The 26377-nt window shown below is 36.7% G+C and overlaps 1 protein-coding gene across 3 annotated transcripts in view; it reads left to right on the top strand.

The window, feature by feature from the left end:
* ZNF326 (zinc finger protein 326) overlaps positions 1-25900 on the top strand; it is a 30225-nt gene extending 4325 nt beyond the window's left edge. Inside the window, exons 3-13 of one of the 3 annotated variants that reach the window (XM_074151474.1) lie at positions 2488-2608; positions 4668-5073; positions 7806-8004; positions 10372-10406; positions 11359-11446; positions 13708-13822; positions 14833-14980; positions 15304-15403; positions 16767-16897; positions 17915-18010; positions 24579-25900. In XM_074151474.1, the coding sequence (XP_074007575.1) occupies positions 2488-2608; positions 4668-5073; positions 7806-8004; positions 10372-10406; positions 11359-11446; positions 13708-13822; positions 14833-14980; positions 15304-15403; positions 16767-16897; positions 17915-18010; positions 24579-24743 (1604 nt within the window). In that variant the 3' untranslated portion in view covers positions 24744-25900. Of the gene's footprint in view, positions 1-2487; positions 2609-4667; positions 5074-7805; positions 8009-10371; positions 10407-11358; positions 11447-12907; positions 12913-13707; positions 13823-14832; positions 14981-15303; positions 15404-16766; positions 16898-17914; positions 18011-24578 lie in introns of those variants that run through there. The other 2 variants (XM_074151476.1, XM_074151475.1) reach the window with 2 other exon arrangements.
* Positions 25901-26377: the final 477 nt, after the last annotated feature.

Raw genomic sequence — 26377 nt, 5'->3', positions numbered from 1 at the left:
ATCAATTTTTTAGCTGGTTATTTTTAAATTTCATTTGCTGCCACCAGTTTCTTATAGCAGAAAATCATGCAAGTGATCCTCCCTCTTCACTTCTTTGTACCTTTTTTTATCCTCTGTTAAAACTTTTTAAATGTGAGTGTATTATAATGTAGGTAAATGCAGTGCAGTGAGTCTAGAAGAGATGAGTAAGTTGTTCACTGTTAATGAGGAGGTGGTGATGTCCTGAAGGCAGTGATTTGAGGATTTAGGGACTGGCATAGCTCTACAGCAAGACTGCTGATACTAGATAACACGAACCTTGGATGAGTAAAGAGGGTATTGAGCAGAAGTGGATGTCAGAAGGTATCCTGTGATTGTAAAACATATCTTAGTATCATTCATGATACTAATGAATCATGCTAAAAATGTTCGACTAAAAATTTATTTCAAAACTACGATTCAAACCATTTTTTGGAAGAGTTCTATTGCATGTGAATGTTTTTGTATTTTTTCCCCACTTCTGGCATATGGACAACAGTGGTCACTACTTACTATACTGTGATAGAATTGAATTGCAGTGGCAGGGATCTTGACAGTATGTTGTGTTCTTCCTCAAATGATTTGATTCAACTCTTAACCTAATTAGTTTTGTGCCATCTCAGGGTCTGTAGGTAATAGGGAGCAGGTGAAACTAAGGCAAATTGTTGGGCTCTTTCAGGTCCAATATTTCAATTTTCAGAATGTCATTGTCTCTTGATTAGATATACTGTATTTAAAAAAATACTTTGGATCTGAGATTGGCTGTTGATAAGGGATCATCTAACCTTAATTTCTGTGAAACTGGAATTATTTTGTTGATGACCTTACTCTTTTTATTGGCCTGCATCTTTATCTAGGCAGTCTTGAGGGTATTCCACTGGATTAGGTGGTAGATCATTCAGCCACACCAGAGAGAAATGTTAGATACTTCTATTAGAAGGTTCAGCTGTTTCTTTAAAGAGTAACTTTTCACAGTTTAAGTTGACGCTGTGTGGTGCTATGTGATTAGTATTTTGAAAAGCTATTCTTCTGCTTTGCTGCAGATGCTGTACTGTATGTTTGGATTATGGAAAGGTACGTTGTGATTTCCATGTTCAAAGTTTTTTGTTTCAGAAGTATTCTCTTTAAATTTTTTTAGAAGGTACCTATGATCATTAAAAGAAAAAAAAATCAGGAGGAGGTCTTCGTTTGTTGGAGTCTATTCAGGCATGCTAAGAACATCCGTGTAAAAGTGATACAGTCAGCTCAATACCATTTGCAGAATTCTTTGTGTTAACAGATTGTAGAAAGTAAATTACAATGTCTGCCTGGTGCTAACAAGAAGCAAGTACAAACAGGAAATAGTATGTATACTTATTTTCATCACTACAGTTATTTTCATGAAATGATGTGCACGCAGAATTATGTTCTTGCATTTCTTTAAACAGGAAAATTTCTTACAACTTCAAGTGAGCTTATTGTCCTGTTATCTTCTGGAAAAGTCAATTGTTTACACTTGGAGATGTTGAAATGTATAAAATACTCTCTTGTCAGAGTGGACAAGTCTGTCTGGTTTTACCTTTACCCTTCCTGTGTTCACTGTGTTTTCTGTCTCTGTTACCTTTTCTGTGAGGCTTGATTTGCCAGACTTTCTTTGTATTTTCCGAAAGTTAGTGTTGGTAGGTACCAGGAAGCGGTTTTGGTCACTAGAATGCCAGTGAAGTGCAAGTTGTCTATGCTACAGGAAGGCAGTGGATGATACTTGTTCTGCAGATCTACAACATTGTTTTAGTGCTTTGAATTTGAGTATTTATTTAACCGGGACTTTTACATATGACTTCCAATGTTGAGGAAGAAGTTGATTCTTTTGCCAGGCTTCATTACAAGATATAAAGATGTCATGAAGTGATGTCGGTTCAGCTATGAAATACCAATATCTTAGTGCAGTTAGTGAATTGCAACTCTGCTGATTTGGGTGGATTTTTATTTGTGTTAGACTGGAGAAAAGTCTTTTGTTTGACTGTAGCCTATGTACAGAGTGCAGTGCAGTATGACAGCTTATAACCTTGACCCGAGGTCTCTGTCAATGTGAGTGAAAGCTTCTTGTGGTGTTGGATAGAGAAAGCAGATGCCTGTGAGCTGTGTGTGTTATTAAAGAGTGGCAAGTGGTCTTAATTCTCCACTAACGTCTGACATACTCTGCATCGGGCTTCTCCATTTAATTCTCTTAATTTAACTTGCGGTCAAATTCCAGCTGATGGAACAATAATCCTGAGTTATCCACTACTGGGGAAAAAATATGAACTTGATTTCAGTTAAGAGGCACTCGGATGATGACAAAGACATGTGGCTTCCCTAAGCACAGTGTCAAAATTGGTTTGTAACTGGTAGTTTTGTATTTTGTTGGTAAGCACTTAGAATTTAAGATAGATTACTTAATAAGACTGCTTGCTTGCTTTCTTTATAAACATTTTTCTGCTCTTTTTTTAGACATGGACCGTGATTATGGGCATGGAGGCTATGGTGGCCCACGATCCATGGACTCTTACCTTAACCAATCCTATGGGATGGAGAGTCATGGAGGTGGAGGAGGTGGTGGTGGTGGTAACAGGTAAAATAATCCTTCAGTTGTCCCAAGAATTGATCAAATCCAATTTAAGTTTAAATCATTCTGTCTTTTAACTTAAGTGTTCCTGAGGCATGTTGTTATGATTTTGTATGAACACTTTCGTTCTGAGTCTTCATGTTTGATAAATAATGGCAAATACTAAACTGTAAGAGCTAGATTCTTGTAATAATCAGCATTTTTGTGGAAAAGTTTGACAGTGAAACCATGCGTCTTTGAATGAAAATGGAAAAAGTTCTATTTTTGGGTAATGGCTAGCAATTTGTAGCTGATTGGCCTGACATACTATTTCTGACATAGCAGACTAGACCTAACTGGTTTAGTGCCTTAGACTGAATCTATCAACATTCCGTTTTCAAGGAACATTTAGGGTATGTGTTGTTTGGTTTGAATGTGCAGTGCTCAAAAGATCTTGGTACTGAATCTGAAAGTCATGTCCAGATTATTTCATTGGCAGGTACTGATTACACTCAAAACTGTGTGCATGTTCTGGGCTGCTTTGTAAGATGGATTGGTCTAAAAATAAAAATTCTGATGCAGTGGTCTTAAAGTCGTGTATTTAATGCTAGGATACTATTACTGTTGCTCTTTCAGATAAAAACAGTAGGGATCAGCTGATTTGATTTAGGTCTTATTACCGTATTCAAAGAAGCATGCTTTTCAGAGTAGTGATTCTATCGTGGAGGAAATAAAATGCTAAGAAAACTTAGATAATCTGATGGTTTTCTTGTGTGCGCCCTTGAATTCTTGTCTGGCTGTAGCCAGACTACTGTATGATTCTTGTCTTGTAGTCACTGTGGTGCCACTGGGCAAGGACAGTACTAAGCAGGGAGGCTGAAGAAGTGTTGTGTTTTGCTGCACGGTTCTGTTAAACATTTTAGTGAAGTATAATTTGTTTAAAGATGAACATTAAGATTGACTTAAAAGTCTGAGCAGAGATTCAGGAATGAGCTGTACCTACCATATAGTAATCTGCATATGATTAAGGTTGAATGACTACTTGAACACCAAAATGTCTCTTGCCATGTAATGTTAATATTGTGCATGGACTCTTTCTGTAGATAGTGTCATTTTCTGTGTAGCTTTGGGTCTTCTGAGACTAACATTTTAAAATGAAGGCACTCAGTTTACTATACATACTGTTAGTAATTTGAGTCTGTTCTAGTTTATGTTTGAGTAGTCAAGGGGTTGTCTTTCCCAACTCCTGCTGAATTGCCCTATTATAACCCTGCAGGGACACTAACGTGTTTCCCTTCCAAGTGGTTACAAATATTGATCCCACACCCCAAGGCAAAGCAAACTCTTGGTAAATAACTAAAGTTTTCAGTTCCTTGTTAGTCTACACTGAAATTCCAAGGACTGTTTTCGTGTCCACCGTGCATGTATTGGGATAGACTTTCAAAATCCTGAGTTGCTAGACTTAACGGTCTGCAAGTGAAAGATGGATGCACCGAAGATTGTGAACTCTGATTGGGAGACTGAATTTTACAGGGAAGAAAATTTCCAAAAAGTACAAATATGAGTGGAAGAGCACGTGTATTTTTCCTTTAAAATTAGAAATATGGGGTGTTTAAAACTCACAACTATACCACTAAAAAAAAAAAGAAATTTTTTTTTTTTTTTCCCTCAGTTCAGAACTAAGCCACCTTTTAACTGCTGTTTAACTGTTAGAATGTGAGGGCATGATTTTGAAGAAAGGAGAGTTTGACTAGCCTATGAATGTCTGCAGGATTATTTTTGTGAGACTAGGGCTGGGCTCTAATAATGTTTTAGTAAATAAATGTTGCTGAAAATTTTAAGTTAACAAAGTTCAGACTTACTGAACTTTAGAATTGTTTGTAGCAAAAATGGCTCAGATAGCTTTCTATCTGGTCATAGTGTGATTTGCCCAGCCCTAATCAAGATTGAACAATAACACAACTGTACGGACCAGTATAGTAATAAATTGATTTTAGTTGATAAATGTCAACTGATAACTTGTCTTTTGAAATGTATAACATTAGTAAGCTTACTTTTTTTTCTCCTCACTGTGCAACTTTTCCAGGTTTGGACCTTATGAGTCTTACGACTCCGGGTCTTCTCTGGGTGGGCGAGATCTGTACAGATCTGGCTATGGTTATAATGAACCCGAACAAAGCCGCTTCGGAGGTAGTTATGGTGGTCGATTTGACAACTCCTACCGGAATAGCCTTGACTCTTTCGGAGGTAGAAACCAGGGCGGGTCTAGCTGGGAAGCACCTTACTCCCGTTCAAAATTGAGGCCTGGGTTTATGGAGGACAGAGGAAGAGAGAGTTACTCTTCCTACAGCAGTTTTTCTTCACCCCATATGAAGCCTGCACCTGTAGGCTCTCGGGGGAGAGGAACGCCTGCTTATCCTGAAAGTGGATTTGGAAGCAGAAACTATGATGCTTTTGGAGGACCATCAACAGGCAGAGGCCGAGGCCGAGGAGTAAGTACAGAATCTTTTCAGATTCTTTTCACTAGACACTCTTTTAAACCCTTTCAAGACCACTGCTTTAAAACGAATGCACTGTTCAGTACAGTGTGGGTTTTTTGTCCAAGCAAACTATCATGGTTGACAATGTTGGTTACCCCCTTGAAGCTGTCTTCAAGTAGAACCCAGTCCCTCTTTCTTTTGAAAGTAATGAGTAATAGAAGACTAGTTGATAAGGTTTGTTAAATCTCTCCTTTTGTTTGAAAGGTGAAGACAAAAGTAATAGGTTTGGTCTAAAAGGGATTAAAAGGATTTGCATTTTTCCTTGTAAACACTAGCATCTTTGCTGCTGGTGGGGAAGTTCTTGAATATTGTAAAAAGTTTAATTCAAAGCCTTTTGAAGTTTTGAGTAGGTTAAAGGTGCAATGTATAAGTAAAAAAACAAAACCCAGGTTGTGAATGCTAGAGTAGTTTTTGTTTCCTGTAAAGGCAAAAGTTTAGCTGATTCTTTAATGTGTTGAACGCATGCTTTATCAAACATCAAGTCGTCTTTTAAACCTAATTCTTACTCTGACTTGTGTATCGGAAGGGTGATGGGGAGGAAATGGCAAAGGTGGGTGGCTAGCAGATACAGTGATTCTTTTCAAAATTAAAGCATAGTTAAAGGGGCATCATCAATTTGAAATCAGGTCCTTTCACAGAATTAAGATTACTTTCCAGATAGTGTGCCTAGTTCTGTTACTTGTGTTCTTTTTGTTTTGAGGACTTACATTCTAACTTCTTTTCAGTGGATTCCTTTCCAGTGTAGGATGTAAAAACTGTTATGCCCAAGAAACAGCAAGAATAACAGTACACAAAATAGTGGATCACAGTTTGGAGAAGTAATGCTTGATGTTAAATGAGCTAGGGAAAAAAATAGAAGAGAATAAAAAAAAAAAATCCTGACAGAAGTACTAACTTTAAGTTGATGGTGTCCCTTTATCTTGGTTTTAAAATTCCAGTTCTGATGATGCGTTTTTTTTGTTTTTTTTTTAAGCACGAAGAGTTCAGTGAACACTTTTCTGCCTGTGCCTCTAGGTGTAACTTACCTTTCAAATTTCTTGAGAGTGCCATATTTCTTTGGGAAGCAATTCTTTAATATTAAACCATACAACTTGTTTGTAGCTTGAAGTGTAGAAGAATATTATTTTTTACTGGGTCTTTTAAATGCCTAATTGTGTGGTGGTTTTGTTTGAGAAAGTCTACTTTGCTGCATTCTTGAGTACTATAGTTGCCATAGTAAAATTTTAGCTCAGATTTGCACATGGCTGCTAGCTAGCATGTAGCATGGTATAAGAAATAGATTCTAATCTTTTATGTTTCTCTGCTTGTGAAGCTGAAAGTGTTAGGTTCTTAAGCTTGGATGCCATCCTTTCAGAACTCATTTAGATCTGAAAGTTTTGTGCAGTTACAACCAAGTAGCCTTTTTTCTTTTTTTCTGTTTTGCTTTTGAAATTTATGGTTTTGGTCTTCTATGTAATAAAGGAGAATGTAAAGGCTAAACTACTTAACATGTAAAATGCATTGCACCTTTAATAGATAGACTGTCTGTTTAAAAAAAAAAAGTACTTGAAATTATCCAAGTGCATTCTTCACGTCAAATGTATGTGTACAGTATAAATGTACATGCTAGGTAGTTCTATAACTATCTCAACTAAATAAATTAACATGGAGATCTTGTGAATGCACTTCTGATAAAGTGCCTGCTTTGGTACATTCTGTCTGTCATTTAAAATTTGCTTAAAAAAAATAGTCATACTTTTCATGAAGTATTTTGAAGTTATTTTTTTATGTTCTTTTAACTTTGATAGTGTAATACTAATTCTCTTCTCATGACAATACAGATATTTCTGCTTATCCAGGTCACCCGTCCAGTCAGTGGGCTCTCTTTTGCCCTTTATTAATCAAATAATTGAGTTAATGTTAAGAAGTATGCTAGCGCTTTTGAAAACCTTGCAGCTGCCTAAATTCTCCCTCTTCAGATTACTCATTTATTCCATGCCTTCAGAGAGGTAACTTTCATAAACAAGTGTTCACAAATGACTCCACAGCATTTTAGAAATTACAGAAAGGTTTAATCTTTCAACTGAGTTTTCATTCCTATTGCTGCCATGTTTTTGTATCGCTCCCTCAAGGTCCAACTTTTAAATTATGAATTTATTGAATTCAGTGGAAAGATAAGTAAAAAATAAAAAAGAACAAGCTTCCTTCAATTAATCACTGTTCCACACTGGACAACCTTCTTTACTGAGTTTTCAAATCACTGCTAGTAATTTGTCATAACGAAGCTTTTTTTCTTTTTTTTTTTTTTTTTTTCCTTTAAAATGACTGCTGACTAAAGTGTTGAAAACTGCATTGGTTAGCTCTTTTTATTTTTTTTTTGTTCCCAGAGGGAGAAGTCACCCATCTAGAGAATCTGAAGAGAGGAGCCAAGATGTTAGGCTGAGATATGATCTGTGATGGACATGTTCATTGTCTGGACAATGGTGCTGAATAAGCAGAAACACAGTTTATACATACATATTCATTCTACTGGACAAACACCCACAAAGCCATTGCACAACACATCATCAAACTGGGAGCTTAAATTCCCTCTGCAGAAAGAATGCAGGTTTTACTTAGTTCACAGTTTTGTTGTACCAAATAATTGTTTTATTTCTTTTGATTTAATATACTAATACCATTCTCTTGATTTCACAAATTTTCAGCATATGGGAGACTTTGGAGGAATGCACAGACCTGGAATTGTTGTTGACTATCATAACAAACCCAGTCCTGCAGCAGTTGCTGCAAGAGGAATTAAAAGAAAGATGATACCACAGCCATATAACAAGCCTGGTGGCACATTTATCAAGAAACCCAAAATGACAAAACCTATTTTGAAGCTGAGCCAGAAAAAATCTCCTAGTAAGTAACAAGTGCCAGAATTCTTAAGTTAAAATTACTAATTTTTTAAATTCATTAGGACTTATTTACTTTTAATATTCAGAAAGAAGGCTGTATGTGCTGTTTTATAACACTTAGCTTTCTACCCTTGAAGTACTCTACATTTTATGAATTTACTGTTCTAGCTCTTCTACTGCAAAGATAATTTTCTGAATGAAATTGCATATTTTGATGTGTTTAAATATGTACTGCTGCAGACTATTTCGTTTAGACTTTATAATGATGCTTCCTGGAGGAAAATTTTCACCACTGAAAATAATTTCAGATCTCGAGTTGCCTAAAGTGACAATGCCTGACAAATAGTAAAATATGCAAAATGTGTCCTTGAATTCTATGATTCTGTGAGCCTGGGCACTGCTGCCCAAACCTTAAAATTTGCCCTTGCACAAACCTGGAACCTGCTGTCCAAATACTTTGACAGATATAAAATCTAGTGAATCAACTGCAATGCAGCTAAATAAAGGCATAAGATGTGGGTGAAGAAGAGAGGAAAAGGGAGGCAAACTAAGAAAACAGTGAAAATTGTTACAGAATAATTTATGAAAGTCAGAGTGCTCTTCCTTGTAAATGAAATTCCATAATGAGGAGGAAAAACTGGAAATACGATAGATAACCTGGGAATATAAATTGCAAAGTGTTAGTTGTGCTTGGTTTGTTTAGCTTCCCTAAAGACATCCTACTACCTTGTCGTGGTTTTAACTCTAGGCGGCAACTAGGACCATGCAGCCACTCGCTTACTCCTCCCAGTTGGGATGGGGGAGAGAATCGGAAGAGTAAAAGTGAGAAAAAATTTGCGGGTTGAGATAAAGACAGTTTAATAAATAAAGCAAAAGCTGCTCATGCAAGCAAGGCAAAAAAAAAAAGAATACATCCACTCCTTCCCATTGGCAGGCAGGTGTTCAACCATCTCCAGGAGAGCAGGACTCCATTATACATAACGGTTACCTGGGAAGACAAATACCATAACTTCAAACTTCCTCCCCTTCCTCTTTCTTCTCCCAGCTTTATAAATGTGTCTTCTCCCAACTTTTTGCGCACTCCCAGCCTACCCATTGGCGGGGCAGTGTGAGGATCAGAAAAGGCCTTGAGAGCTTAGCAACAAGCAAAAACATTAGTGTGCTACAAACACTATTCTCATCCCAAATCCAAAACATGGCACTAAACCAGCTGCTAGCAACAAAGTCAACCCCATCCCAGCCGAAACCAGACAAACTCTATTAATTTTAATACTGCAGGCAAAGCTGGAGGAAAAATTCGCTAATGAGGTTTGAATAAATTACTTGCCTTGAGGGAATGTAAACTTGAGTATTAAGTATTATCAATGGCATGTACAGCAGTCAAGTTTGTTGGTTTTTTTTTGTGTTTGTAATTTCCACAGTAATTTGGATCTGCAGTGTTTTATACACTTAGGTTTCAGATCACCCCTGAAAAATGTTTAAAATTACTTTAGCTCAAAGCTTGCAAGGTAAATACACAGACTTGGCAGAAATTTCCACATGAAAATTTTATTTTTGATTTTGTAATTCTAGTTGCACTAGTGTGTGTTACAGAGCTGTTCCCTTAACTTTAAGAGTACTGTAAAAATTTCAGGCACTGGGTGTATAGAACACATTCCTCTACTTTTTTCACAGGGAATGGTATTGCTGGAATTACCAGCTTTGTTGTGATGAAATGGGTCTGTAAAGTACGCATCCAGGCATCTCAAAGGTTTCCCTCTTAGCTTTTATTCCTTCAGCATTCTTGTAGGTTCTCCTTTTCTAAACTACCTTCAGACAGAGCACTTCTAGTTTAATATCTGTTCCCTCTCACTGACCTGCATAATACTGAAGTTACTTTAACAAGTGGAGTAGATAGCACCTATTAGAATGCACTTTTCATCAACCTGTCCTGTGGCTTTGAGATTGGGGAGAAGAAACTATTGGGTGGCTTAATACAACTTTGTGAAACTTCAACTGAGAGATCCTGTAAGCAGTATCATGTAGTTGAAAACTAAAAAGTGGGTGACCATTAACAGAAAATTGGATACAATCAGTATACAATGTATGTATGAAAATATATCTCAGAATTATATTGTCCTTGCAGTCTTGACTTTCTTGTTTTGTAGAGTTAAATATAGGTGATTGCTTTTAGAATACTGTTTAGTTTATATTCCTAAGGATCAATGATTTTACATTTAGTATTATTAGTAAAATCTGATAAACTGTGGATGTAGACTGTCCTAGCTGCATAACAAGCTTTTTTTTTTCCTAAATATCTTACTGCCTTAAAATGTATTGAGAGTGATAGCGCTTTTGCAGTATTGATTTCTTTCTTGTTTTATGTTTATAGACATGAAGACATCTTTCCAGGATTCTACTATAGAGGTAAAGATTCACAGAATTGGAAAATGTTTGTGATTCTTTCAGAAGTTTGCATAGTATCCCTTAAGATGAGTAATTATTAGGCTAGAGTTATAAAAATTAAGCACCTAACTATATAATTTTTCTAAATTTATTTTTTTTTCTTCACTTTATTTAAAACTGTCTTGTTTTGGTGGCAGTCTGAAATCTGTGCTGATTTCAAATGAAAGGTGTAGCTTGTGCAGATAGCTTGGAAAATGAATTTTAAAGTGTATTTGTAGATCCTACCTATTCTTGTAATGCATAGACAGCTGTCATATGAACGCTTTTCGTGTTGTCATAGGTAGTCAGCTTGAATTCATACACCTATGACCTGCTTGGATGGGTTGAGAAATTAAGTACAAAATGACAGGGAGATTACTAAACAGCAATGAGGAAGAATGGATAAGACATAAGATACATCAAGGAGAGAGGGTAAATAAAAGAAGAAGCAGTGTTAACAGGTTTTCTCTGGTAGAGTACAAAGATTAGTTCCCATCTTTGGAATGAGCAGTTGCAACAATATGTAAGAATGTGATCAGTGAGCTAAGCATGTATGTATATGCTCATTCCATGTTGGAAGACCGGAATGTTATTTTCCTTCTTTTTGAATGGAGGTATTAATGTGTTCTCAACTAAGTATTTGAAAGTCTGATTTTGATGTCAGAATACTTACGTAGAAGACAGTGAGAATTTTGATTGTGAAACTAATTCATAAAGACTTCAAGGCATTAAGTAGAAATGGATAGCTTGAAGTCTTTGTACATTGAGTCTAATTAGATATTCAGTTTGCTTTCTTCCATTGTTGTATTTGATAAAAATAGCAAGTAACAGATTATTGGAAATAAAGTAATTTGCACTGTCATTTTCTGGATTTAGTATGACATTGTTTTGTTGGTTTTTTTCCTTACAAAATTTATGGATTTGACTTTACTAGGAAATTGAGGTGGACACAAGTGGTGCAGTTGTTATATATGAAGACTTTACAAGAGATGCTTATGATCTTGGATATCAGACTTTTGGAGGTAAGTCGGTTTACTTTGTCAGGTAAGATATTGTATTTGTGTGACTTTGAGTGAATAGATTTAGTAAGCGTGTATGTGTGACCTCTATTGGTTATTGAGCAGCATGACTTTCTTTTTAAAGAGTTTATTAATTTAGGCCGTAGAGAAGATTGTTTGTAACATCTATCCATCACTTGTTTTGTTCTTAACATGATTATTGTCTCCCTGTCTCTCTGTCATCTCTGTATGTTTTTGTTGTTTGACTTGTTTTTATTTTTGTGAATTTAGTCTAAATGGTCTTCTAATACTTACCGCCACTCCATTGCTTAAATGTTGTTATCCCACCAGTTCCTCACCCATATCCTATTATTTATCCCACTAGCTGATCAACCTCACCCTTAAATCCTAGGTGAGTCAATTTATAAAAGTGGATTTAGTTAACTTGGAGAACTGCTCTCAAGACCACGGGTTCTGTTTCATGTGCAGTCTTAATGGAACAGGTTAATAATTAGTTTACATAAAATCAGTTAAAGTGTATATTAACTGTAATGATTTCAAACACGTACACAAAGAAATCCAGTATTAAGGATAAAACTATTTTTAGTCCTTTTTCCCTCATGTGCTGCCCTATTGCGTATGTAGTCTAATCTGGTAAGGAGCGATGGAAATTTGTGGCCAACTGTTTAGAGTTTCTTTTCTTGAAGTAGTAGTAATGGTTGTCTTTTAAAATTGTGTGGTTTTTTTCATTTTTAAAAGTTTGTGTAAGTGCACTGAAGGAAAGTGGGAGCCCTGCTGGTGAGTCCCAGTTTATATCCAGATTAGGACTACCATTCCCCAGTTTGTAACAGTATGAGCACTTGAATTTGTGAGCTTGAAGGGTAAGATATAGGCCATTTCACGGCACAGAATGTCATCATCCTAGATGATTTTTGCAGCAGTAAAACAAGCGATCCTGTGCATGTTTCTAGGGTTGGTGGTAAGACACTAAGTGAAATTCAGATCTTGAGATCAGTAATGGGGATTGCCTCTGTGAGTGGTTGGTTTTTGTTTTCAAATTAAATTTTAAAACAATCTTCTGGATAGGAGTTTTTCTCTGGTCTGGATCAGATTAATTTTTGAAACTCTGCTACAAAATGATAAATTTGGGGGTAATCGGGAGTGAAGTGTATGCTGTTAGTCAGTGGAAATGTTTTCAGTACTCGGTGACACTTCTAGAGCCGCAGAGCTTTTTGCAAGTCTTTGCTTCTGCACATTCCTTTCTGTCGCTGTTTGGATGGAGGCAGATTTCTTGGAGGCCGACCTCTCTCCTAAGGTTGAATTGCAGAGGAAGTGGTCATCTTTTTTCTGCTCTAAAACTACTCACTGAATAATATTCTAATTATTTCACTTTGTCCATAGGCTTTTAAAGCAGACATAAGCAAGGCAAACATAAGTATGCTTATGCAAAAATCTCAGTGTCCTTAGAAGCCTTTAATGTTGCAGAACTAGTTTCTAGTCGTTCATTTGTTTGCACTTTTCCTAACATGCCAAGTGATAATTTAATGAAGTTCTTTGGATGTTTGGTTGGGTTTTTGTTGTGTGGTGTTTTGGTGTGTAGGGTTTTTTTTTGTTGGCCCACCCTCCCTCCAGCTGGCTCTTTCTTCACTGATTTATTTCTTCAGCTGAAAACCATTGGAAGATTTTTCTGTGAAACCAAGTGAAGTCTAGTGGAGAAAAATAATAAAGTTGTTGAAGTTCAAGTTGGGTACCTTCATATCATCAAGAAACACTGCCTTGTCTCTTTTTGAGAACCTTTGCTTTTGGTTTTGGAAGCAGCCTTCTCAGCAGAAGAGAATGGCTTTAGATGGTTTATGTAAGGGGATCGTAGCAATGGTGCTCTAAAATCATGGAGAATTTTAAATAATGTGTTTCTCCCCATGTACCCCCAGTACCCTTTCCTGGTCACTTGAGGCCCTTAATAACTAGGCACAACAGGGTAAGGTTTGCTTTAACTCTGAATTTCCTTACTTTTATGAGTGTAATCCCCTAAACTACTAAGTTTGCATTGCTGGAAGCAAATGTTTAAATTGGTTGTCTTTAAAAGAGAAAAACAAAGCAGAAGTTCTATGTTATTTAAATAAGTTATTGAACCACTTTGGTATAGGGTCTTTCTATGCATTTTGAGGTGTTTGTGGAAGAGAGAGGGAAGGCAGATACTTTGAGGTTGGGTTTTGTTGTTTTTTGTTTTGTTTTGTTTTTTTTCTGGAATGTAACATTTTAAAGTCCTTCTATTTTATGTTAAGATGGCAAAGGAGAAGTTAAAAGCGAGGAAGAGGAGAAGCGGCGAATTGAGGCCAGGAGAGAGAAGCAAAGGCGTAGAAGGGAAAAAAACAGTGAAAAATATGGTGATGGATACAGGTTTGTGCTATAACTTCTGTCTCGTGCAGTGTCTTTCTTCCCCTTTATCCTTCTGTAACAGTATGTCTTCTTTCCAGAAAGCCTCTTTAGACCGGTTTTAGGAAAATAAAATGCAATAAAGAAATGAGAAAAAAAACCCAGCCCCGCAAAGCCAGAAAACTAACTCAAAAAAAGAAAGCCTCAACCTAAAACCAAGCACTCAAATCTTGTGGCTTAGAAGACTGAGTGTTTCACTGGAATTCTGCTGTATCAAAATACACAATTTCCTAACCCCTCCTTCCCCACTAGTGCACACTTGAGAAGCAGCTTAGAAAGACACTGTTTTTGAAGTATATATTTCAGTTAAATATATATTTGTGCTGACTTAAGCTGTTAGAAATAGACTTTATTCTGGTTTTGTAGCTCATGTATGGTGAGCTATTTTCTAGCAAAAATAAGTAGATAGGTCTGTAACTTTTCTTAGTCTTGCCACAGCCAAGTGGGCTAATGGCCAGCACTGTACAAAACTGTTCTGTGCCAGTGCAGTGTATGATTGTATTATTAGTGCCTTTTCCTCATTATGCTGAGGAGGCCATATTTCCTTATAAAGATTACATAGTTTTTGTATGGAAAATGAGCTTTAAATTAATTCTTTTGACTATTTGTATTTAGGAAATCATGGACTGGCCTGACTATGAAAAGTGACACAAACTAGTGACCTGTGACAGATATACTCGCAAAATAACGTGGCTTTTAAATGGGTAGCTTCTAATTTCAACAGTATTCATCTTTTGCATAGATAATCCATTACTCTGAGACAGGCCTGGTTTATATTTGGTTCTTGTAGCAGTTACCCTTCATAATGGTAAAATACTGGAAACTTATTTTTTTTTCCTTGTCACTTGGGCTTCTTTAAAGAGCAGTTTTCCTCTTCCTTTTCTGATTAGGTTTGTCAAGTCCTCATAGTTTTGAGAAGAGAGAGAAGAATGTTTCTTTAATAGTAATATTATTTAATATATTTCTTTTGATAGAATGGCTTTTACTTGCTCATTTTGCAAATTTCGAACATTTGAAGAAAAAGAAATTGAGGCACATCTGGAGAGTGCAGCTCACCAGGAAACATTGGATCATATCCAGAAGCAAACCAAATTTGACAAAGTAGTGATGGAATTTCTTCATGTAAGACAACTGTTTTTGATCTATATAATACTTTACATTAGAATGTAGTTAACAATTTAACATTTATCTTCATAATATGCTTAATTTATCATCATTATTTGTTCTGCAGACAACTTTTGGCACAGTGCATATAACTAAGTTGAAGCAAATTCAGTGTCTATACAAGAGTTACTTTTACAATTAAAAGTAGGTGCCTTAAGAAGTAACAGCATTGCTATTTATTACAGAGCTATTTTGAGTAATATTTTAAGTATAGGTTCCTATTGAAATATAAACAATCATACATCAAATGTGTTACAGTTTTTTTTTCTGGTTCTCTGTAGGAGTGTATGGTGAATAAATTCAAGAAGACAGCTATGCGTAAGCAACAGACAAGTAACCAGACAGAAAATGCTCAAGCTGCTGAAAAAGATATAATGGAAGGTGAGTAATACTTTTTATGTGAGAGTGCCTACTGTGGACCTCTGCTTGTCCTTTTCTCTTTTCATTCTTCTTTAAATTTGATAAAACGTTTGGATTAGAATTATTAGTTTTCACACCTTTTCTGTACCTGATTGGGATTCCTTGCTTCACTTCTGATACAAAGTGGAATGTAAGCACAGCGGGAGATAGCAAACCTTATTTATGTTTGCTGTCCAGGTAGCCTTGTCAGAAAGTAAGGTAACAAGAGGCTAGGTGCTTGACAAACAGAATTACATGGGCTTCACCACAGTCTTACTCGGTTCAGTGCATGAGGAGTGACAACAGGTGCATGCAGATAGCTTGAAAGAGAGCGTGTAATAAAGCAGTAAGGTGATAGTGGTCAAATATGATGGCAAGGATCTGGATAATGTGAGTGGAATAGTTGCTGTAGTTTTGAGGGACAAAAGGAGGAGTTTGAGCACTTTTTTGGCTACCCAAGATGTGTCTTGGCCTGAATTTTTTTCCCCTTGGCTGCCCTGCGGGCAGTTTTCTAGAGCATTTTGTGTCCCTGCCTTACTGTGCCATATCCTTTCACTTTATCCTTTGCTTGAGGGCTTTCAAAAGAAGTGCTATAGCCAGAGGGGACATCTTTTGAGTACCTTTACCTTTGGCAATAACTGTATTTGAATATTACCTTCATTCTAATTTAAATGCTAAAAGCTACTTAAAAACAGATATAGCCAATATCTTAACAATCTCCCAAATTCTTTTTTGTACTTTCCTTAAGTACTGGAGAGCCTTTTTGCCTTTATGATCAGAATGTTCTGTTGGCAAGCTAATATTTAATTTCCAAGCAGAATTGGATTCATGTGCCTCTTCCTGGTGGTGAGTGGAGGCAAGGAAATAAATAAGTTGCTCTTATGAGGGGTAAAGTAAATCCAGCTGTTTTGGTGAAGCTTTGTTTGTTTATTATGTCAAAATGTGTATTATTAAGGGTATTAGTTATAGTTGATTTTTAAGTAGATGGCATTTTTGTACATAGTTCAATTTGATCGTTGTATCATTTCTCTTTTCCCCTATTTGGGTCAATAGGTGTTCACATACCGTAACCTCAGACAGCAAGCATAATTGCCTGGGTTCTCATATATATAGTTTGTGGAGAGAAGGAGTTGGAGTATCCAAGTAAAAAACTTCCTCCTTCAACATTGCCTTCAGACAGCCTAATTTTGATTCCTGAATTTGGGTGAATATTTCCCTGGGGTTCAGTTTGACGTGTTTAACAACTGAGAGCTCTAATTTCTTGGAATAAAACAACCAATCCCCTCTTCCATTTCCTGAGAATAACAGGTTTTGTGTCAATGATTTGTTGCATCTTCTTTGGCAGGGGTTACTGCTGATGACCACATGATGAAAGTCGAGACTGTTCACTGCAGTGCTTGCAGTGTGTATGTTCCAGCATTACACAGTTCTGTTCAGCAGCACTTAAAATCTCCTGATCACACAAAAGGAAAACAAGTAAGAGATGACATATTATTTAAAAAAAAAAAAAGCAAGCGTTATCTAGTAGTAGGTGAGAAGTGTTGTGGTACTCAGTGCAAGGAATTTCTAAGTTCTTGATGGTATTACTTGTTCTCTAAAAAGCTAGAATCTCCTTGTTACACTTTGTAAACATAATGTCTCAATAAGTAGCCAGTGCTTAAGCACCCCCAGTTAATGAGATGTTGGTATGTTTATTAGCTGACAGTAGTAAGTCCTGAGAAGGTTGCTAGGAATGATCTTTATATTTTATGAGAATTTTTTTTACTGCCATTAAGTGTTGGAAGGATTTTGTTATTCAAGTTGCAAAACATAATACATATGCAAGGTAACAAACCTAGTGTTTTGGGTTGTTTTGGTGTGGGTTTTTTTTTTTTACTTGGCTATTACAATTTGAAAGAGTGGAAGCAGCTTAGAATTAACAGTAGTATGGAATTGTTCCCTGTTACAATTTATAATGATACACTTTTTAGGTTGGTGGAAAGGTTGAAAGAGTAGCATGAGTGGAAATAATCACCATTATCATAGTAAGCAAGACTGCCAAAGTAATGTTTTGTCTATATGTGAGCTTCTGTGATTATGGAATATTGTAGAATCATAGAATGGTTTGGGTTGGAAGGGACCTTTTGAAGGTCATCTAGTCCAACCCTCCTGCGGTGAGTGGGGACATCTTCAACAGCGCTAGGCTGTGATGGAAAAGTGTGCATGTTATCTGTAGATGAGAGCAGGTAACTATGTTTATAGACAGGTGCATGGTTGTAGTTCATTATATAAGCAAGGTGTGAATGTGTCTTTTGATCAACCTAAGCAACAAACTATAGACAAAGCCAAACTTGATTGAGTTTACTATGTGATTTGGACTTAAATGCTAAGAATGAGCATTTCATGCTGCAATATGTACATTATTTTCCTTACAGAAGCTGACCATGAATTCAAATTTGTGTGACAATTGTAATAGGTGTATAATAATTATTCACTGTAAAATTTGTTTCCTAGGCTTACAGAGAACAAATAAAAAGGGAGAGTGTTCTTACTGCCACGAGTATCTTGAATAATCCTATAGTCAAGGCACGATATGAGCTATATGTGAAGGTAAGATGCAAATGGGAAAAAAAGTCACTGTAACATTTGCTGTACCACTGTTTTCTCCATGCTGATGGAGTTTAACCTCAGTGCTCTGTCTTCTGGTTCTGCCTTCTGGTAGCACGCAGATAACTTCATTTGCAGAAAAAATCACCACCGTCTGATTTACTGGCTTGTGGGTTTGAATTACCATTTATATGTATATCTGGTCAATCTTTAATTAGATCCTCTTATAAAAAATAATCAAGCTTTAGGAAAGCATTAGGAGTGTCTTTAACTCTATACATGACACTAACTGTAGAGCATAAGACGCTTTAAAAATGAGTCAATCTTTGTTTAGAAGCAAAGGCTCCAGCATGTGGCTTTGTACTAAAGTATAATGCACGCCCTATTTGGCTACTTTTTATTTTACAGAATTTTCTAGGATTCATGGCAGCATACAGTAAAAGAAAGCTTACAACAGCAGTTGTTGTGTTCAGAGAATTTAAAAGGCGTAGTCCTGTGTTGCAGATATGTGGCCTGAGAAACGTGAATTAATTTTAGCAAAATGTGGGGTTTTTTTTCATTCTGGGCCAGCGAATTGACTTTCTGTAGTACCATTGTTAGCTATTTCTGGTAATTACTTTTAATATAATTTTGCCTGTGCCCAAACAATAGACTCCTTCAGACAAAGCAATATTGTCTTGCAGAAACATGACAAGGTATGAGCTAATGCAGAAGTTAATTGTGATTTAAAATGTCAAATTAGTCACGTCCTGAAAAATTATGTTTGGTTGGGTGCGTGAATCAGTTTCAGAGAACTGTTCTCTATCTGTTAAGAAAAGGTAGCAAATGATCAGGTACCACAGCCTGGAATATCTGCATGTATTTCCATCCATCTCTGCTGGTTCTCCTTGTGGCCTGGTATATGTGTGCATTGTCCCGTACAGCCCTCTAGTGGGGGACTGGTAAAAGGGGGAATGGAAATTTGCCATTCAGCAGTTGAAAAACTGAGGAAGATAAAACTTGGAAGATTGTCCTCACGAGGAGAGCACTGATGTTTTCAGAATACTGAGCACTTTCCTGGGATGGATTGACCTTGATACACTTTCAGGAACACCTGCTCGGTTAGATGTATCTAGCTTCTGGTTATGCAAATCCCTCATATCGTTTTCCAGATGTATAGTAAACTGCAGACTGAAGGAGTCCAGTTTTATTATAAGGCATGTGATGAATCGGAGCATGCGATGCATGCATTTGGTGCTTACAATCTTCCAGGAGAGTAGGAAATTCTTGTTACAGCCGAAAATAACTTGCTGTGAGATGAAGGGCAGATGGGCTTGGGGAAACACTCTTCCCGCCCCCCCCCCCCCCCCCCCCAGCCAAAAACCTCCAAACAAACAAAAAATTCAAAAAAAACCCACCCAAAACCCAACAAACCAAAAAACCCAAACACAGTGGTGTTCTGGAAAGTGTTGTCTGTCCTGCACATGCAGTGTGGAAGGAGGAAACCCTTGCAGGTCTTCCCTGCTCTGCATGTTGCATAGATCTGTACCGAGTCGCAAAGGCAGGTCATCAACATCACAAATGCCTTTGACAAAAGCAGAACAAAATTGCAGGTCAGCAACTCCTGATTTTTATGCATCGGTATTGATACAGTTTGACATGAGCAAAAAGATAAAGTTTAATTAGGAAAAGTTCTTTTTCTGTTGAGGCCAGTGCTAGAACCACACCCTGCTGAAAGTAGTAGTCATCCATCTCTGTACCACAACCCGTATTTGGGACCCACCTTCTCCCATTGTGGTTTTGTGTGGGAAATTCTTCTAATGCCATTTCAATTGCCCCATGGAGCTACTGAGTAACTGCTTGGAGGATGGCAATTTAATGTAATTTGGGTTGATTGGCCAGCTGACACTTGGCAGCAGGTCATCAATTTTGAGGATATTTGCTGTGTCTTGCATTGTCTAAGACTTTTCAAGGTTGAAGGCTCTGACTAATGTTTGACTGAAAATGAGGGAGTGGATCATGACTTCTGGTCTGGAGTAAGCTAATTGACAAGCAATCATAACTGCTGTCTTACTTGGGAAACTTCCGCCACTTCTTTTGAATAAAATGTCATTCTATCTGTGACTTATTCCTCTACCCAGCGCTTAATGGAAAATCTCTTTTGCCCTTTGATTTAACTTGTAGCTTCAAATGTATTGTTCTAAGAACACTCAACTTCAATTTTTCTTTAACTATATGTTTCTCATTTGCACTGTGGAAAGGAAAGCAGAAAAAAAAATTTTTTTGGCGGTAAACATTTTTAATCTGCTTAATTTTTAACCATTTAGTTATTAAGTCAGTTTTAGATTTTCAGATTTCACCGCAAAATCATCTTTTTAAGAAATAAATGCAAACTTGGTAGTATTTAGCTGTACATGCTAAATAAGTGCACATACTTGAACTTGACTCTTTCAGCTAGTTCTGTAAGCTTGGACACATCAGCTGTAGCAAAGGTGTAAAGGTTACATCTTCCCTGGTAATTTTCACTGAGTTCAGCTATTTTTTAAATTTATTTTTTTTTTAACATGGTAAAGGTGCCTGTGGTGTCCACTGAAAGTGCAAGGATCTATATGGAGTTGGCCTAAAATAATCCCTCATGTTGCGTGTGGGATTTTTGTTTGTTTCAAGCCATTTGCAATTAATGTCCCGGCTTAAATAAATTAAGTTGTTGTGGCTTTAGAAGAGCTCATGGTGTTTATTACAAAGGCTGTGACCTTTTTTTATGCTTCTGGTCAGCAACTAGAGTTACGAACAGGAAAAAAAACAGAGTTGCAGGTAGGGCTTGACTGCGGTTGTTAGTGCTGCAGCCAGGGATGTGAGCATCAAGAATCATAATGGTGGAGAACAGCCTTTCTTAAAGGTGGCCTTCTTAATTTACTAATGCATTTCCCTTGGGTCTGTTACTATTGGAATAACTTTGTCATGTGTACTGTTCTTCCAGTCTTCTGCTGGACCCCACTGTTAGGACTGTCACTTTCTGCATCATGTCTTCTGTCATGAAATGCTGCTTCTGTTCCCTGCACTGCTGCTTTGGAGCTGGTGTCTGCATTGTTGGAAATGTCTCTAATAGGTTTCCAGAAAACTGCTGTACCAGAACTGAGGTTTCTGGTTGTCAAAACTTGCATGTGATCTCATGATCCTTGTGGTCCTGGTGACCATCTTTTACACTGTTATATTCCATGATTTATTTTTTTTTCAATTCCTATATTTGAAAATCCAATTCAGTGCTTAAATTAACAGCATGTTGTTTGCATCCTGTCCTTTCCATGCAAGGAAACTTTCCTCTTCATCTCTTGTTTGATGTCTTCATCATAGATCTTCTAATCAAAGAACCTTGACAGGATTGTTTCTTACCTTGGCCATTCTTTTGAAGAGCCCAGTGTTGGTCTTGTGTGGCACCCTTTTATGCTTCAAATCTATTCTTTGTATACTTTTTTAAAATTCTTGTTATCTCCTTATTCTCCTATGTCCGTATTGTAAAAAGAGGGACCAGGAGAGAAATCCACCACAATCCACCTGCTGGCCACTCTAAAACAATCATCTTAGAAGTTTCATGAACCTGTAGCAAGTCCATTTATAATAAGGAGGAAAAAAAAGACCATCTTATTTCTCAGGCAAAAAGTTACCACTTCATCAAGTCATGACTATCTCTAATCTTGTACCATTTAGAACTTCCTAGGTAGAATGATGTTTGTGATAAAAAGCTGTTTTCTGTCTCTATATCCCAGGACTGTTTGATCACATGTATTAGTGAAGGTGTTCTAAAGTTTACCAGTTAGGTAGGCAGACTTTGGTATCTTTTTGGGTCAGGTTTGTGAGACCTGTTATAAATAGATATAGAGAGTGGTTTCTGGGGACATTGGAATCCCAAAGCTTTGGTTCTAAATACCAGTTCACAGTCTTAAGCTTTCGCTGCAGTTTAAATAGTTTAGAGACAAGGAACCCAAAGAATGCATCTCATGGGAATAAACTACTTATCTGCTTGTGTTTTTGTGCTCTGTAGGCATCATAAAGTCTTTCTGTAGCAGTTCAGTGGTGTGCTGGTGTTCTTGTTTTCTGTGTTTTTTTGTTTTGTTTTTTAAAGCTATCTGGGAAGATGGGACCAGTGTGGCTGTCAAAATCAACTAGCATCAAAATTAGCTCTGCATGCTGTCCTGGATGCCTCTGATGCAACATCACTGGAAAAGTGTGTAGTCGTTAGGATCTTCCCCTTGAGGGCAGTAACTTTTTCCTTAGTTTGAGAACTTGAAAAGTGCATTTTTCTCTGAAAAAACATTTGGGGAAAGCAGCTTTTTTGTTTGGTGTTTTTGTTGTTGTTATTGTATAGAGGTCTGTTCAGCCTGTAGTGTGCTGAACCCAATTCTGCCAGGTTAGCCAGAAGCAACATAACTGTTTCCACAGGAACGAAGTGTAACAGTTCTCTCTAGCTTGTCCTCAAGAGTCAGGGACAGTCAGAAGTTTTTCTGCAGGAGTGTGGGAAGTAGTCTGTTTTAGAAGTGCACTCTCCACATACAATTCATCATTATGCCTAGCCTAGGCAGTAGAGGATTTTAATCTTTCCTTTTCCATCAGACCTATAAAAGGGCTGCTGATATCCTTGTGAACCATTTACAGAGAAAGGCCACCTTTTGTTTTCTTTTGCTAGGAAAGAATGCTCTCTATTTGGCCATATGAAACTCTTAATATAGCTATCTTCCCTCTCTAATGATGAGCATGTATTTGAAGCTAACCAGCTGAATTATTTGTAACTCAGTAATTAGTTTATTTTTGTCTGTCTTTGGAAATCCTTATTGCTGTGCCCAAATGTGATAGATACTTTGCCGAATGCAAGGAAAATGGCACTAGAAGCTTTGCAGTCAGGAGGTCTTTCACACTTCTGTCCAAAAAGGAAAGTAGATGAGTACAATTTGGGGGAGTTGCACTAATCCTTATTGAATTAAGGTTTGGATGCTCAGTCTCTTATTTCACAATGCTTTCCGTAGGTGTTGGCATTGAATTGGTTTGGGCACACACTTTTCTGTATGTTGTTTTTTTTTTTTATGAAATGGTTTACTGAGTTAATAAATATTTTTGGTATTTCAGTGTTGGACACTGTTACCTACTCAGTGAAATACTCCTTGGTGTTCTGTAGCCACATGGTGCTTGACAGTAATAGCGGACCATGTAAAAGTGGCACGAGTTTTAACTGAGATGTGGGGTTTTCTTGTTTTCATAGGGCTCTGATAAGTTATGATAACCAGCTTTCTATGTACGTGACCCTATGAGAATCTACTTCTAAAAAAACCAAACTTACATCTTAAAGAAGTTTAAATACTACTTAGTCGTGGAGTTTGTATGTGGCTGGTATGTCTCTGATTAGACTGTGAGTTGATTGGGCTCAGTAGATACTACCATTTAAGTGCTCTAGGCTGGACATTACAAAGTACATGAATAAAATTATCCTGGGACTTGGAATAACATGGTCTTGAAGAACTCTGCTTTCTTTGTGTTACTTTTTAAATCTGAATTTGTGATTTTTCTTAATTTTAGAATAATAATGAAGGCAAGTTTTTGTTTAATGGCATTTGCTGACTGTTTTTGCAGCTTTCTAATTTTTCAGTGGTTTGTAGGCCACCTGGAAGACCCTGCCTGAAAAATGTAACTGAATTAAAAATACTGATATTTCTTTTTATAAGTAAGCAAAAAACCACAAGGGGACCAGTACTCAATTTTTCGTTTGGATCATCTTTTAAATAATATTATTGAAATCCCAATCTTAGAGTAGTTAGTGATTGGTGTCATATGTTCAGATCGGACTTGCTCTGGCAGATGTTTGAACATGAGAGGAGCTTTAGCGAAGAAGCTCCTAATACTTCATGTTGGTGTTCTTTACTGTTTGATTATTCCTAGTTCTTAAATATCTGAAACAAGTGAAAGCTGAGGTATCTCTTGTACTGAATTACTGCATGAATAAGAAAAAGTGGAACTAGAACGCCAGCGTATTTGAAATACTGGCTGAGAAATCTGCTTGATAATTTTTCTAGACCAGCAATGGAATGAATTTCAGGCTAGTCAATGTAATGCTAGATTTTTTTTTTCATTTGCTGAAGAGTTTACCTTTTTGATAGAATTATTCAGACTAAATAAAGACTGTAAATAAAAGCAGAGGGAAACTTGTATTCAGAATCAGTTTTAATTGGGGAGAAAGAGGAAGCAGGTGTAGTTCTTAAAAACATGTTGGAACTTAACCATGTAACTTTAATTTACTGAATGTTGACATTAAACTGAGGTTTGTGCGTAGTGTGCTTTGGCTTTTTCTCAATGCCATTTCTGGTTTCATTAAAACAGTTTATTGGGATCCCAGTTTCCAGTGTGCATAAAATAGAGGTGTTGCTAATTTAAAATCAGATCTGTTTTGATTTTCTTGCAAAAAACCCCACCCTGTTAAAAAGCTGTACAAAATACCATAGCATTTCTTAGTGGCTGCTCTTTCCATTCACTGAAATTATAAGTATTATTTTGTTTTATGTTTGAAATAAATATCAAAGTGTTTGCTTTCAATCTTCTGTTTCAGGGTGAAAATCCTTTTGAAATTAATGATCAGGCTCAGGAACAGCAGGCAGAAGAAGAGGACAAAGCTGATGAGCCAGCTGAAGGGGAGGAAGAAGAAGAGGAAGAGGAGGAAGAAGAAACTGAAGAACAAACTGACTTCACTTTAGACCACACTGAAGATAACTAAATGCAAGAAAATGAAAATACATTGAGGGGGGGGGAAGAACAGCTTTTTATTTCTGCTCTAAAGTGGCTAAGACTTTTTAATAGTCTCAAATGAAGTTGTTGAAGATTCCCCACCGTATGCATGCATTCCATTCCATGGAGAACTTGTTTATATAATTCCTCTGTGTCTCTGATTTTTGTTTAAAATGAAATTAAGACTATTTTAGTTGAGCTTTTTATAGCAAACTGACCGTTAAAGCTGATTAAAACATTGTGTTGTATATTTTTTTAAGCATTCTATTTTTTTGATGTGTGTATTGAAAGTTGGATATAATAATAATTTTTGGTCTAATCAGTTGAAAAGGAAGGCGGGTCTGTGGGGTAAATATATTAAATGCTGTATGGCATAAGCTTATTATATTTACCTCTTAGTACAGAATGAGTAACTTCAAAAATTGTGCTGTTGAGTGTGGCTGTTTTGGGGACTGCATTGCACTCTGTATAATAGAGTATGTGTTATAATATGCCTTGTAGCTTTTTGTGATAAGATGTACCAGTTTGTAGCAATAAAAACCTTAAGAAATGTTACTGTTTAAAGTGTCCATAGTTAAGTATTTCAAGTACTTCCCCGTGCTGACTACCAGATTGGTTTCAAATCAAATTGTGATTGATACTGTGATCGAAACTATCTAATATTTGTAGTTGCATCTTAGTGACTAATGTTATTTATTGCTGATTTTTGATGTATTCAGACTCCACCTACCAGAACAGATAAGCACTTTAGCATGCCTGAGGGAAGCACGTTTCAGTATATTTACATGCTGTGCACTGTTGTCTGTCCTAGAAATTATATATAATTATACTTGGGTTTTTTTCCTCACAGTTCCTTCTAACCTAGTTTTTGACTAATGAGAGCTGATGTCTGATTTAACTATTTTTAAGTACAGCTAAGTAATTTGCATCATTTTTTCCCCAAATGTGGTAACAACATAAGTAACTGTACAATCTCTTGTGGTCATTATGGGGATTTATTTTTTTTTTTCAAAATCTCATCATACCTGTAATTTGTGCACCTTTCTGTTGGAGAACCTTTGTGTTAATTTGTAGCCATCGCTGTATACAGGTGCTATAAGCAGAGAGTGGACAGAGATTAGATAGAATTAAAATACTTCTAACCTCAGGTGTGGACCAGTTTGCTTTTTCAGTGATCTGTTGTAGAACTGGGGAAAGCGTGCAAGTATTTTGGGGCGAATATTTGATTTAGATACTAGGCCACCAGAAAGTCTAGCAGCAGTGAACTCCAAAGAATGCTGTGTGTTGTGGTCACTTAGCTGTTGTCTTTTAGTGTAGAAAATACAACATTGTGAGGAAAGAGAGAAGAAACTGGTGCCTTGACCTCTTGTTTCCTATATGGCTTATATTTTTTCCATTTAAAGAAAATCAGCATGACATAGACTTGATTGTTGTGGGTTAGCTTGGAACTAAAAGTTAGCATGGGTTGATTGAAAGATGTGTTAAGCCTGCAGCTGGTTGAACAGTATTTCTTTTGCATATGTAAGCTTAAGATAACAAAATACTTCCTAGATCTCTAAATACTCATTTCCTGTTCTCCATCTTAAGGCTAGAATTAAGATTCATATTTGCATTACTTCTAAA

The sequence above is a fragment of the Numenius arquata genome, chromosome 8, assembly GCF_964106895.1.
Source record: "Numenius arquata chromosome 8, bNumArq3.hap1.1, whole genome shotgun sequence".
Lineage (NCBI taxonomy): Eukaryota > Metazoa > Chordata > Aves > Charadriiformes > Scolopacidae > Numenius > Numenius arquata.
Note: the sequence above shows the minus strand (reverse complement) of the source record. Positions and strands in the feature narration are given on the sequence as shown.